This window comes from Peromyscus eremicus, chromosome 19 (genome assembly GCF_949786415.1).
Source record: "Peromyscus eremicus chromosome 19, PerEre_H2_v1, whole genome shotgun sequence".
Classification (NCBI taxonomy): Eukaryota; Metazoa; Chordata; class Mammalia; order Rodentia; family Cricetidae; genus Peromyscus; species Peromyscus eremicus.
The window spans coordinates 35,301,286-35,316,047 of record NC_081435.1 but is presented as its reverse complement, the minus strand read 5'-3'; the positions used below and the strand labels follow the sequence as shown (position 1 = coordinate 35,316,047).

The 14,762-nt window shown below is 42.2% G+C and overlaps 2 protein-coding genes across 6 annotated transcripts in view; one reads left to right on the top strand and one right to left on the bottom strand.

Moving 5' to 3' along the window:
- Ap3s1 (adaptor related protein complex 3 subunit sigma 1) overlaps positions 1–6,738 on the bottom strand; it is a 48,358-nt gene extending 41,620 nt beyond the window's left edge. The window contains exon 1 of one of the 4 annotated variants that reach the window (XM_059246828.1): positions 6,555–6,738. In XM_059246828.1, coding sequence (XP_059102811.1) covers positions 6,555–6,623 — 69 coding nt within the window. In that variant the 5' untranslated portion in view covers positions 6,624–6,738. Of the gene's footprint in view, positions 1–6,064; positions 6,225–6,554 lie in introns of those variants that run through there. The other 3 variants (XM_059246827.1, XM_059246826.1, XM_059246824.1) reach the window with 3 other exon arrangements.
- Positions 6,739–7,059: 321 nt separating this feature from the next.
- Positions 7,060–14,553, top strand: Atg12 (autophagy related 12). 2 transcript variants are annotated; one of them, XM_059246487.1, is made up of 4 exons: positions 7,082–7,289; positions 10,542–10,678; positions 13,505–13,567; positions 14,144–14,553. In XM_059246487.1, exons 1-4 carry the CDS (start codon positions 7,124–7,126, stop codon positions 14,201–14,203), a joined length of 426 nt encoding a protein of 141 aa, XP_059102470.1. In that variant the 5' UTR covers positions 7,082–7,123; the 3' UTR covers positions 14,204–14,553. The 2 variants fall into 2 exon arrangements, with proteins under 2 accessions (XP_059102471.1, XP_059102470.1); XM_059246488.1 differs by lacking the exons at positions 10,542–10,678; positions 14,144–14,553 and having other exon boundaries at positions 7,060–7,289; positions 13,505–13,566.
- The last annotated feature ends 209 nt before the right edge of the window (positions 14,554–14,762 follow it).

The window sequence follows — 14,762 nt, the reverse complement described above, 5'->3', positions numbered from 1 at the left end:
AGACCTCATGGGCTTTTCTCTGCCCAGTCTGGCAGTTCACTGGTGTCATCCTTCAGTTCAAATCTGCACAATCATGTTGGTGAGACTTTATGAGTGTGAGCTTCTGATATTATTAACAAACACAATCTCATAGCAAACTCCCTGATCCCCTGGCTCTTACAATCTTTCTGAAATGTTCCCTGAACCTTAAGAGTGGGAGTGTTTTGTAGATGTAGCCATTGGAACTAGGCTCCACAACTCTGCATTTTGAATGGTTGTGGTTTTCTGTAATGGTCTCTGTCTGCTACAAAGAGAAGTTTTCTAGATAAAGACTACACTTACCTGTAGTTGTAAGGACAAATGTTTATAGACTGCTGCTAGAGAGTATGCTGGTTTAGTAAATTAGTGGTTATAGACTCTCTTCCAATAACCATGAGTTCAGTAGAGATAAGCAGTTAGCTAGGTTTCCAGTATCAGGCATGATCTCCCTCCTGTTGAGTAGGATTTAATTAGTTTAGTTTAACTAGAGAACTGTTGGCTACTACCAAGGTATGTGTACCACTACTGTACCCTTTGACACAAGGTTTTTCACTGAGCATGGAGCTTCCTGTAGCAACTCGAATGGCTGGCCAGCAAGTCCTAGAGATCTTCTTGGTTTGGGATATTTCTTTGGTGCTGGGATTGGAGGCACACAGAGGACGTGGTTTTTACACAAATACTCAGGATCTGAAGCTGGGTTCTCATGCTTGCATGGCAACCATTATATCTAATGAGCTATCTCCACAGCCCTAATGTGTTCTTAAATTACAGTGATTCCTATTCATTAACACATGTGGTGATTATTTTTAAGCTTTTTTAGATTTATTTAGTTTTATGTGTATTAGTGTATCACATTCAAGCAGTGCCTGGGGAGGCCAAAAGAGGGCGCTGGATCCTCTAGAAACAGAATTACTGAAGGCTGTGAGTCACCAAGTAATGCTGGGAAACATACTCGGGTCCTCTGGAAGAGTAGTACAAGCTCTCAGCTGCTGAACCATCTCTTCAGCCTTAACAATAAGATTCTTCTTAAACAGACGATAATAGACCCTTAGTTTACTCATCATAATCAACACATACTCCTGTTTCCAGCTTTCTGACAATACCACTTCATCTGTTTCCAAGCTTGGATCCTGATGAAAGAAAGCTATTATTGGTTTTGTTTGGGTATGTCTAGCCAGATTGTTGGGGGGGAGGGGGTGTGTTTGTTTGTTTGGTTTGGTTTGGTTTTTTGAGGGGACAGGACAGGGGACAAATTCTAGGTTACAGGAACTAACCATTTGGATTGAACTGTCAGGGGAAAAAAAATCAGCCTTCGGATAACTAATTTTTGTACCAAGTAAGCAAATGAAGACTCTGTAAGGAAGTCACTGACTTGGCTGAATCTATGCTGGGATCCATCTACTATGCTATACTACTTACCCTGTAGGAACTGTTCAGAAGCATCTGCATCAATCACATAAGACCCAGTTTAGGTGCCCCCACAGAATTTTAACCACTGCTAAAGGAAAACAAATCATATGAAAAGCCTGGAGAGATGAGATGGCTCAGTGGTTAAACGCACTTGGTGGTCTTGTAGAGGCCCAGGTTCAGTTCCCAGACTCCACATGGTAGTTTATAACCATCTCTAACACCAGTCCCAAGGGATCTGATGCCGCCTTCTGACCTCCTTAGATAGCAAGCATGCACATGGTGCATATACACAGATGTAGACAAAACAATTCTACACATAAGATGAATCTTTAAAAAATATTTTAAAATGAAATCATATGGAATTTTTTCTTTAAAAAGTTGAAATATGTAATAATATGTATTGATATCACATTACTCAGAACTGTTGATAACTGTACTCTTTTAAATTTCATTTTGTTTTGAATTTTGAAACAGGGTCTCACTATGTTGTCTAGGCTGGTTTCCAAACCATGGGCTCAAGTGCTCTACGTGCCTCAGTTTCCCTAGTAGTTGTGAGTACTGGGAACGCAGCTGGGTGCCCCATTTGACTAATAACTACCTGGGAGTTTAGCTAAGCAGTACAGCATACTCCAGTATACATAAGGTTCTGGGTTTCATCCCCAGCACTGGGAAAAAGTAAGAGATGAAAAAGAAAATGCATTTAATTATCCTACCTGCCATATTGTCAAAAGTCACTAAAAAGGAAACCAATAAGCATAGATAAAACTTCTTAAAGATGTTTTCAAGAAAAACTACACATTCAAAACTTCATATTTTAAGGATTTAAAGAACAGAGTACCTTCTAGTGCCTGAAGTTGTTAAATGAGCTAATACTTAAACACAACTTACAACTATATTGGAGTCACACGTATTTTACAGTTTAGAAGTGTTACTGCTTGTACTTTAAATGTGTGGAAATCTTTAGTATCTGTGGAAACAAGGACAACAACTCATATTTCCACTTTATTAGCATGACTCACTAAGAAATATATTATGGTTTACCAATAACATAGAAATCATATAGCCCAAGGAGGTTTTGTTGTTGCTTTTATGTTTAATAGCTATGTAGAAATACATTTGGTTTAAATGTTAGTAATACACAAATAATTTCTAAGTAACTACTAAGACTAAAAGTTACTGTTGCCAGATTGCTGTGGCTAAGCATTACATGACAGAGAATATGCACACACACAAATTCTGAACTTCTGCAATGACAATCTCAAGGAGACAACAGGAAAAACAAAAGAGGAAGCACTCGGCCCACCCATTTTTAGTATCTGGCTCTACCGGAATGAGCCAAACTTTACCTCAGCAAAGACTTGCAGAACACATGTTACTTCACTTCTCACAAACGACACCAACTGAGAGGCATGACCTAGGCTACTACAACACAAAATCTACAGTACACAGGGGTAGAGATGACCACATGAATGTTATGTCCTGAGGAAGCCTAAATGAAGAGTGAAAACCCACCGTAGAGGGGAAGCATGTCAAAGTTAAGCAATTTTCAAACTGTTAGTATTAACCATAAATGTTGAGCTTAAACCTCAGCATCCTGTCAGGATACAGAACCATTGGCCTAGAAATATCCCTAAATACTGCTTAACTTATTTAACTCAAAACTAATCTTACTGGATATATACTTCTTAAATAAAGAAATTTTTAAATTTATTTGTGTGAGGGAGACACCAAAGGGACAACATGAAAGAGGACTCTTTCCTTCCATTACATGGGTCCTGGGGATGAACTCAGGTCAACAGTCTTGGCAGTAAATGCCTTACCAGATGAGCCACCCTGACAGACCTGATGAACACTTCTTAAGAGACTTCTTTCAACTTTACACAGGAATGGATGAAGTAACAGCTATTCTACTATTACTTTTGTGCTAAAGATATAGATTGTGAAAAATCTCCACTTAATGAAGAACTAAATTTTAACAGCTGAAAGGAAATTTAACAGTCGATTTTAATCCAAATTTCATCCCAAACTAGATTCCAAAGAAATGCATTTAACACCAATCCATTAGGAATTTACTACAGTTTACTGCAGCTAGAGAGAGTTTTGGTTAAGAGTGCTTCCTGCCCTTGCAGAGGGATAAAGTTTGGTCCCCAGCACCGACTTCAGGTAGCTCACAACCAACTGAAATGCCAGTTCCGGGGGATCCCACTCCTCCTGGCCTCTGCTGCAACCTATATGCACGCGGTACACATAGTCAGGCACCTAAACACAATTAAAAACTAATTTTTTAAAAAGTTCAGTACATTAAAGACTCAGTGTTGACTGCTGGAGGTGACACAAATATGCTTAAATCATAACTTCCAACAAAAATTCTATAGGATGTCCCAAGGACTTATGGGCTGTGAAACAGAATACCACACCCTAAAAATAAAGTTCTAAGACAAGAGCAGCAGCAGGGGAAATCCCTTCAGAAAACATGGACGTAGTGTCTGGGCTAAGCAAAGAACACGGACTCAATTTGGGGCATGTCACCAAGACAAGACAGGAGTTTCAGGCAATGCAAAAGGGCTCCACTTGGGTGACCTACACAACAAAGGCCATTTCCAACCATGCCTCCCTGACAGTCTCCCCTTGCAATGCTTGTATTATTTCTTGATGGTCATTCTCCAAACATTCAACCTTCCCATCCATCCGGGCACTCGTGTATCTCTGCCTGGAATGCCCTTCCCCCAGGTATCTCTCTGCAAAGTTGCTTTTCTTACCACAGTCAATATTGTGCTGAAACACTACTTCCTGGTGAGAATGTCACTGGCTGCAGTATTTTAAGTTATGATCCTCACACTCCCTACTTGGCCTTGCTTTAGTTTTCCACACCATTTATTAATATTAATACCTGTGATATCATATAAGCCATTTATTAGCCATGCCTACACCCCCCTACAAGGCAGGAAGTAGATGTGTTTCTCCATTTACAGTGCCTGCATGTGGCAGACATGAAGTAAAGATTTGGTGACAAGCGGACAATGGAATAAATGAGCGAAAACCAGTATCTGCCCTCACAAGGGTTATGGTCTAGTGCAAGAAGCAGAGAAATAAATTACTTTCAATTATTTCTGAAAGACAACTTAGCACATGGTTGGGGAAATCCAATGTGTAACGGCTGACCCAGAGAAACAGCTTCTGGAGCACCACCTTCTTTCTACACAGCTAGCATCCTTTTAAATACCATCCAGTCTCAGGCCTCCAGCAGCACGGTCACTCAATGACCAAAAAAGTGCCACCACAGCTGCTTCAGCTGCACAACTGTTTCCACAGTGGCCTTCACTGCCACCCAACAATGAAAGGTCAAAGACAGTTCTACTCCCACTGTTGGACAAGAGGAAGTTGTATTTCTAGATTTCCAAGTTAAATCCACATTTCATATGGTTTAAGTCTACCTACAGTAGTGATGACTATGAAATCATGGATTAGCCAAGGGACCTATAATGTTTAATAATTAATTTTATACTACTAGGGATTGAAGCCAGGCCCTTGTGGATATGAGACACACTCTCACTAGCCGGCCTTTTACTTTTTATGTTGAGACAGAGTCTCACTAAATTGCACAGGCTGGCCTTGATCTCAGTAGCCCAGATCTTGAACTTCCAATGCTCCTGTCTCAGCTTCCTGAGTAGCTGGAATTACAGGCCTTCGCTACCAGGCCAGACAAATTACTAAATTTAAATGTAGGGGAAAAAAACAAAACTCTTCAGTGCGGTTTCACTCTTGAAACATACCTTTTCTACACAGCAAACGGACTCAACAAGGGCTAGTTAACATTTTAGACAATCAGGTAATGTCAAGCTAATGCATTGTTCTCCTCAGAAGGAACAACTAGAATTTTATTTTGGATTCAAGAATAATCTAGACTTTCTAAACAGACCATTAGCATTTAAGTTATACTACACTAAAAGCCACACCAAAAAAGTGGAGCAAAGTGTTCTTTATCATCAGGGAAAGCAAAGCAACTTAAGGAAAGGAAGCAGCTCATTTCTCACTTCAACCAACACCTCCACAGACTGCATTATCACTCTAGGCAAACTGACATTTTCACGTTTCAATTTTAATGGCAGGAATAATTTCCATCTGGGGCCATCCGCATAAAGGGTTGGTGTTGGCACATTTTCAACGCTAAATTCAAAGTCCATGCCTGGCTATAAGCAAAAAACGCCCCAAGACAGCACAACAGCCACAGAGCTCACATTCACCCTACAAATGACAGCTCAGTCTATGACCTGGCGTGAGTTTTGCCCTCAGGGAAGGCATAGGAGCCTACTACCTCTCCTCAATCGTTTACAAACTGTCTTCACGACTTGAAAGTTATCTGTTCCTGGCAATATTAAACAATGTTCACAGTTCTAGAAGAGAACTTTCACAGATGCTATTTCGTTTAAACTAAAACTCAGGGCAAATGAATGTTTTGATTGAAAAAAAAAAGAAAAGTCACACCAAAATGAAATCGTTAACTCCGAGACACAGAATCCCTTTCTCGATGGGTCAACGACTTGCGCTGCCAGTTATTTCAAGAGTCAATTCAGACAGTAGGTTAAAAGCCCACTAGCAACGTCAGGTCCCCACTGAATTTTTTTTCAACAGCCACCTTGGAAGTCATACGGGGCTTCCGATGCTTCCATATGGAAACACACTGGACGGACCGGCCAGGGCGTGCGGCGAGCCAAAGTTGCTGAGCTCGGAGAGGATTAGGGCGGACACAGTGGCCCATCTGTCCCCCGGGCGACAGAAAAGCAATCCACCTGGCCGGGCTGGGCGACAGGGAATGGGACTCCCGGCTGCGGGCGCTCGACAGGAAGCTGCCGCGGTGTGGGGCCGAGGGGCCGGGCAGGTGGGCAGCGCCCCTCGCGGCGGCACAAACCGCCTCGCCCACAGACGGCGAGCTGCCGGCGGGGAGTGGCAAGCGGCTCCCACCGGCCGGGCTGACAGGCAGCGGGGCGAAGAGTCGGACGCGGGGAGGGCCGCGGCGTCGCGAGGGTCGCTCCGGGGAAGGCGCTGGGCGCTGCCCTGCGCCGGCGCTCGCTCGCCCTCTTCCCCCCCGGGGGGGGGGGGGGGTCCGCGGCAGGGGCGATACTCACATAGGGCTGGTAGAACTTGGAGAGCCGCGGCTTCCCGTGGTTGTTGAAGATGAGGATGGCCTTGATCATGGCTGGGCCGGGGCCGACCGGGGTGGGCGCTGGGGCCAGGGCGGGGGCGGGCGCGCGAGCCTCGCCTCCGGGAGCTTGCTGCCACTGCTTCCCCACCCGCCCCCTCCCGCGCACGCGCACGCGCACGCGCGCGCGCGATCCCGCGCTGTGGGGCGGGGCCTGGGGGCGGGGCCTGGGGGCGGGGCCGGTCAGAAGGAAACGGAAGCGGCTCCCGGCCCGAACCAACTTGCCGGAGGGGGGGGGTCCGTGCTCATCTGGTGGCGCACGGAGGCTCGTCTCGGGGAGCATTCCGGAAGCTCGCTGCGGCTAGATGGCGCTCAGTACTCCATTAAATATTGTGTTTCCAACAGAGCATCTGTGTGTGATGCTCTCCAGACACCCCAAAGTTCGCTGTTGGCTCGGGCTCCCCCCACCCGGCGCCTGCTTTGCGACCCTCCGGGGAGCAAGGCCCTACCTCTGCGCCGCTACGTCACTTCCGCCATCGACTCTCCGCGAGCAAGATGGCGGAAGATCCTGAGGCTGTGCTTCAGCTCCCTTCTTCAGCGGCCGCGGCCGGCGGCGAGAGCCTTTCGGAGCTCTCCCCCGAAACAGCCACCCCGGAGCCCCCATCTTCGGCCGCGGTCTCGCCGGGGACGGAGGAACCTCCTGGTGACACCAAGAAAAAAAGTAATGTCAGCATCCGTTTGTGGGCGGAGGCAGGAGGTTTAATAGCGTTTCTAAGAGTGACAGCCCATAAAGGAGCAAAAGCTAGAGAAGGGCGCGCCCCAGAGGTGCGCCTCTGGAAACCGAGCACAAGTACTTCCCGGTGTTCACGCCTTTTGAGTGCCTAGGTGATCCGGGTGGTACCCGGGTTCGCCATCCTTCGCTCCTTCTGCGGCGTCTGGTCTTTGAGCGTTTTGAAGGTGGGAGCGGAGCGAGATCTCGGTAGCTCCAGGTACTTAACGCAAGACTAGTTACTGGAATAAAAATTTAAGGTGACAGCAAAAGTTGCGTTACAATCCACGAATTCTGACGAGTTCGCTATTGGCGTCCCCCTCCAGCTGAATATGATTTCATTCTTTAGAACAAAAAAACCTGGAACTTCAGATACTGTGAAGAATGCTGAGGGCAAACTAAAGGCATAGGTGTTGCCTTTTTATTAACTTTTTATTTATTTGGGATGGGGACCATTCCTCTGTGCGACATTGAATTTCTTTAACTAGCTGCCCTCAACCTATGTGTTGCCTTAGGGATGTGTTTGCCACTGGAAAGTAAGGAAGTTCAGGTTAACTTGCCCTGAACACGTCTATAAGAAAATATCAGAGAATAAACATGTATCAATGGAAAAGATAGACCTTGTCCCTGTGTTCTCCCTTCTGGAGACATAAAATGTAGATCTGGGTGTGTTTTCTGCTCGTTAATCTCACCAATGTGTTGATGCTGCATGGGAGGAGAATTGTCTCCCAGCACTGCTCTTGGGATATGAAGGTGTATGTAGCTCAGTAGTAGAACACTACAAAAGGTCCAGGGGTTCGATTCCCAGCTCATCAAGAAAGAAAAAAAACAGACTGACTCTGCGTTTGGAGGGAATCTGCCGTGTATATATATATGCTGTACTGAGTATTTGGACAGATAACCACTGTCAATTTAGAAAAAAAAAAATCATAATATTTTTTTCTTCCAGCTGACTTTCAAAGGTTTCCTTTAAGATGGAAGCACCAGGCTGAGAGTGGTGACATGCACTTTTAATTCCAGCACTCAGAAGCCTGAGGCAAGCAGATCTCTGTGAGTTCAAGGCCAGCCTGGGCCAAAAATAAAAACAAAAGAATTCTGTCTAAGTCAAAGCTTTAGTCCTTTACACTGATGATTGCTGTAGAAAAACAAACAAACAAAAAACTGGAAATGACCCATAATCCAAGATACCACCTGAGATGACTGTTTATTTGGGTCTCCATATTTTCTTTCTTTTGGGGGGAGGGGGACACATTCCTATTTTTATCCTTTTGTAGACAATTTGATGATGAGATATTTCACATTTCCACTGTAATATACAGAAGGATTGCTGAAACAGACAAGTTACTGGCTGGCCTTGGTGACATAGTATTACAGGCTTCCTTCCATGCCAAACTCGAATACCCATGCTGAGGTCCGACTTTGCAAAAGATTTCGATTGCTGTCTATATTAACTGTTCTCCAGTTGATTCTAATGTGTAGTCAGGGTTCTGAGCTACAAGCAAGTCATTTTGGGAATTAAGACTACAGCTGTAATTACTGTGTAATTACTAAAAATTGCTACGTCTCTAGCTTCTTGCCCTCTGGCTCCTCTTTCTTTAGTAGTACAACTCAGTGCCTAATTGCTGCCTAGTTATTGGTTGCTCCAGGGGGTTGAGGGAACTGGGGAGGAAGGTATGAAAGATAGGCTAACCAAAATCACCTTTATGCCTTCCTCACTCATCCTTATTCCCAAATTAACTGAAAGGACACTTACATAGTTCTTTTCCAGGAAGATAAGCTGCATCATATGTTCTAGGTGCCTGTATTTCATTTCAGGAGGAAACTTGATCTCCTAGAACTCAGGCTATAGACCAGGCTAGCCTCAAACTCCCAGAGATCCACCTGCCTCTGCCTCTGCCTCCTGAGTGCTAGAATTAAAGGTGTATATTGCCACACCTGGCATCAGGAAGAAACTAAACTTGAATAAATTGATCCCAACTCTGAATACCAAACAAATGGGGCCAGAGTGGGATAGCCACTTTCGGGGCGGCTTTGGTCGTAGGTGTCTCTTGAGGGAGTTAACCTTCATTAAAGAGATCAGTCTTGGTTCACATATCTGTGTTCTGAATCATTGAAATGTTACTTCTCTCCTTGAAACTTCTTCGGGGCCCCTGATTGTATTTTTTTTTTTTTAAGGTTATAGTTTTGGGTTTTTTGTTTTGTTTTTTCACTAAAAGGTTAAGTATAGAAAATTTCATATTTACAAAAAGCCATATGTCACTACTATGAAGTAACATTTTGATGTATACTCTATATTGTGAATGTGTGTGTGATACTTTCTTAATGAAGTTGGGGTTATATACGCACAGTCTTTCTATTTTGCACATTTTGTCAACTTCTTAAACTATTAACTGCTTTTATAATGTGTTTTTTGAACAGCTATTTAATAATCTCAAGGTTCTGTTAGTACAAGTTATGCTCTGGGTACTGTTTACATTAACTGACTTACTCCTCTTATCAACCCTCTGAGGTAGGTGCTGTTACAGGGATTTGAGAAAGAAAGATTGCAGTGCTTGTAGATCTACAAGAGACAGAACCACCATTTGGACCCAGTTTGGAATAATGTGTCATTTCTCTATAAAGTCTGCCATAAAATATATTTCATTTAATCCCTTCTACATATATGTGTTGAATATGTAAATTTACTGCTTTTTTCCAGTAAAAATAAATGCTTTGATGAAGGTGACATCCGTCTACATGAATCTTTATAAATCTCAAGGTTTTTTAGATTTTACGTAGTATATTATTGAGTCAAGGTGTATCTTCAAGTATCAGATAGGTATTACCATATTGCTTTCCAGAAAGGTATGCCATGTTAAAGTGGCAACAGCAGCATTACTGGCACTACCACCCTATTACCACCAGTTCGGTAGGTGAAAAATACATGAATTTTTTAGTTGACTGTTTGGGCATTGTTTTATATCAGGGGCCAGATCTATTTCTTATCTTTAGAATTCTGTTATGTCAAAATGTTGTCTTAAAGATTAATCTCTTAGGAAGAACTTTGTAAGGTCAAGAAGGAAAATAGTGGAGAAGAGTCTAATGTCTTTATATCTCTGACATAACTGCAGAATAATAATTACATAAAATACGTAGATAAAAAGTTTGTATTCTGAACTGTTTCACATCACATTCTCATCAGATGTTTCAATATTTTTTTTTAAGTTGACATCTTGCTAAAGGCTGTGGGAGATACCCCTATTATGAAAACAAAGAAATGGGCTGTAGAGCGAACCCGAACCATCCAAGGACTCATTGACTTCATCAAAAAGTTCCTTAAACTTGTGGCCTCAGAACAGTTGGTATGAAAACAGTATTGATTATTTGCCTATAAAAATTCACAACAGGTCCTAGGCAACCATGAGTAACACATGTACATACAAAGCTACACATGACTTTTGTTACATGTACTTTATCAGAAGATTCTTTGAGGTGCTCTGAAGTGAAATGAGTTTAGATTCACTTTGCTTTCTAATAGAGTTGTTTGTTATTATGTTTATCTCTGGTGGGCGTTGGAATGTGCGTGCAGTGGTCAGAGAACAATGCTTGGGAGTGGATTCTCCGTCCACCATGTACCTGGAAATTATCTCAGGTCATCAGTTTGGCAGGAAGTGTGCTTACCCCAAGCCCTTAACATCATGTATATTATTACTGTTAGTTCTTTCCTAAAGCATGATCTTAATCAGTCTTACCAATAAAAACCAGGAGTCAAATATCGGGGTAATAACCAAAAGATCAGAGAAGCAAAGGAGCAGCCACTAGTGACTTCTTTCCTCTCCGGATCCTCAGACCGAAAGGGCTGGAGATCCTGTCTCCACCACCTTATATTCCTGTGCCGTGATTATTTAAAGGTGTGAGCCATCACCACCCTGCTTCTGTAGTTAACTCCTGGCTAACTCTGCCCTCTGATCTACAGACAAACTTTGTCAGAACACAAACAAAATATCACACAACACATTCCAGTTTGTTTGTTTTTGTTTTTTTTGTTTTGTTTTGTTTTTTGGTTTTTGGTTTTTTGGTTTTTCGAGACAGGGTTTCTCTGTGTAGCTTTGCGCCTTTCCTGGAACTCGCTTTGTAGACCAGGCTGGCCTCGAACTCACAGAGATCCGCCTGCCTCTGCCTCCCGAGTGCTGGGATTAAAGGTGTGCGCCACCACCGCCCGGCTATGTTTTTGTATTTTTTTAAAGGCTGGTGTTTTTAGTTACTTTCCTCAAAATATCACTGAATATCCATGTAGAAATATGGCCTAGAACATTATATTCTCTGTACATTGATACAGTTTGGCGCTTAATTTACTTTGATTCTGTATTGCTTTTGTCCCATTGTTCTTGAGGTAAGCAGTGTCTCTTTCATATATTGTGAAAAAACTAAGAGGCATATACCTATTTCCTGGTATACAATGTAGTACGCACTCCATTTGGGTTTTAGTTGTGATAAGGGATTTGTTTCTTTGAAGAGCCTTGGGTGTCAGGCTTCAATTGAAATCCATCTCGTTTTTGAGATGGTTTCATTGGCTCACCAAGTAGGCTAGCCTAGCTAGTCAGCAGATCCCAGAGGACACCGCCGCCCCAAGTCTCTATCTCCCCTGAAGCTCACCAAGTAAGCTAGCCTGGCTAGCCAGCAGGTCCCAGGGGTCCCCCGTCTCTATCTCCCCATTGCTGGGATTATAAGCACGTCCTGCCATTGCCTAGCTTTTTGTGGAGTATATGAGGGATAGAACTCAGGTCTTCATGCCTACATGTCAAGCACTTTACCAGCTGCGCTATCTCCACATTTAACAATGGAGACATGTTGAGGAATGTATTGTTAGATAATTTTGTTCTTGTGTAAACGTTCTAGAGTATGGTTACACAAGTTAAAATAGCACATCACATGAAGACAGGATCTTATGAGACCATCATGTATGCAGTCCCTCCTTAACTAAATCATCACTGAAGTACACAGCTGTGCTTGGCATTATGTGCTATTCGAGTGTGTTTTATCTTTGGGTAGCCCCATGAGGTACAGATACTGTTATTTTCAGTATCATTCATATACATGGGATAGACCAGGCAGTGTTACTTGTATTTAGGGCCAGGACTCTTAACTGTCTAATTCAGTACTGAAGGGAAAAAACTTAACCAATATTTATTGTTGTGTAAATAATTCCTGTTGCCTAGCTATTTTCATAGTTTCTTTTTTTTTTAAAAAAAAAAAAAAGAGAGAGAGAGAGAGAGAGAGAGACAAGATTGTTAAGCCTAGAATATTTTGTCCTTAGATCTGGAGATGGACGTTGAATGTTACCTGCCAATTTGCTATTTCTAAGAAATTGATCAGAAGCCTCTCTGGCTCTGTGACTTTAATATCTTTAGGAATTTTTTAAGCGCTAGAAATATTTTAATTTAAAACAGATTAAAGTTGGAACAATGAATTCTTTTATTCTGCGAGTAATTTAATACTAATGGTGTCCAGCTTCTAACTCAGTACCCCTGAAATTTTTCAAAAGTAGTAAAGGTCAAAAGAAAAATGTGTGTAACATACCCAAGAAAAATACCCAATATCAAATGTATTGATTTTTACCTGCATATGTGAAATTATTAGAAGAAGTCCTGTATTGTGACTCACTTCTTTTGGGGTAGTCTCACTGTTAGCCCAGGCTGACCTTGAACTCATGGCCAAGCCTACACACACTCACCTGCAATTAGGAGCTACTATGCCTAAGAGGCATTTTGTTAATGTAGTGTTTTGAATATATTTCCAAAAACTATTTAAAATGTATTTATTTAGGGAACTGGCTCAGTCTGTAAAGTGTCTTCCACTCACAAAGATGAAGACCCCAACACCTACATAAACTCAGGGCCCTGTGCTAGTATATGTAACCCCAGTGCCTGGTGGGGGAAATGGGCAGATTCTGGATCTCACTGACCAGCCAGACTAGCCATTAGATTAGCTCCAGACTCAGAGAGAGACTCTGTCTCAAAAAAATAAGGCGAGAGAGCCATCAAGGACACCCACCCAGTGTCGACCTCTGAAACAGACACATACACACACACACACACACACACACACACACACACACACAATATTTGAAAATGTCTTAGTTATAAAAAGGATACCATTTTGAATCCATTCTTTTTTCTTCCCTATAGTTTATTTATGTGAATCAATCCTTTGCCCCTTCCCCAGACCAAGAAGTTGGAACTCTATATGAGGTAAGTAACCTCCCCCCATGGGTATCATGTCTATTGTATAGTCTAGATTATTAATTCACATCTTTAAGAGATAGCATGCCATCTTAATTATCGATGGGAGAAGAGAACCTCGTTCTCTTAGATCGTGAACACATTTAACATTGTAAGATCTTAAGTTAAGCAACAGTCAAGGAATAAGTTTCATTTAAAAGTCGTCTTTTGTTTTTCTTAGAAATTTTGTCTAATCTGTATTACTTCTGCATTGTTCATTTCCATCTGTAATTGTGATCTTACTCCAAGAAATTGATAAAACTGCACTAGATGACCTTATTCAACAATGCTGCTTCATGGCAATAATCATGAATAGATACACCAGCACTGCCGGGAAAGAGCTGAAAACACCTTAGGATCAGAGCTATCAGGAAGGCAGGGAAAGTATTTAAGCCCATACCCAAGGTACCCTGGTTTTGTTGACCATGTATAAATTACTGAGATGTGTAATAGAAAGAGGCATCTTTTGAAAGAGGTAGTATGTTACAGAACTCTTTCATAACCTAACCAAAGCAGTGTTTAATATGTTGTCTTCTCTTTTTGTAGTGTTTTGGCAGTGATGGTAAACTGGTCCTACATTACTGCAAATCGCAGGCGTGGGGATGAGCCACAGATGAACTACTTGATATCTTCACAGAAGAAAAGGCTCAGAGAAGTGTTGATACTGTGGGCAGAGACTTAGTGGCTATCCAATACTCAGCATGAATCTGCTATGAGTTGTGCTTATGTGTAAGAAAACATCATAGAGTAAATGGACTGAAAAATGAGGTTTTGCCACCATAAAATCATGAAAGTTTAGTGTGCCCATTACCCCCACACATTCCTGTTTCAGATCTGTCTCCAAGGTTAGGAAGGGGACTAGAACTCTTGTCTGTTGTGGTTTTCAGGATGACTGAAGTTCTGTACTTGTGGAGTTGGCACTGTGTTGTTTCCATGGTAAAAACTAATTCACTAAAGAGTTTGTATTTTGAGGTAGTGTTTTTTTTTTGTTGTTGTTTTTTTTGTTTTTTTTTTTTTGTAACTTATTCAGGGAACCTCTGTTCAGAATATGGAATGTTTACATTTACTTGTGTTGCCCTTTGAAACCAAGTGTGTTTTATCTTTGAGTAGCCCCATGAGATACAGATACTGTTATTTTCAGTATCATTCATATACGTGGGATAGA

What these genes read in the sequence shown, in the direction of transcription:
- Atg12 (XM_059246487.1), top strand. Translation starts at nt 7,124, where the DNA reads ATGGCGGAAGATCCTGAGGCTGTGCTTCAGCTCCCTTCTTCAGCGGCC. An exon ending in TGGTGACACCAAGAAAAAAA is followed by an intron (nt 7,290 to 10,541) that starts GTAATGTCAGCA and finishes TTTTTTTTTAAG; the next exon opens with TTGACATCTTGCTAAAGGCT. An exon ending in AAGTTGGAACTCTATATGAG is followed by an intron (nt 13,568 to 14,143) that starts GTAAGTAACCTC and finishes CTCTTTTTGTAG; the next exon opens with TGTTTTGGCAGTGATGGTAA.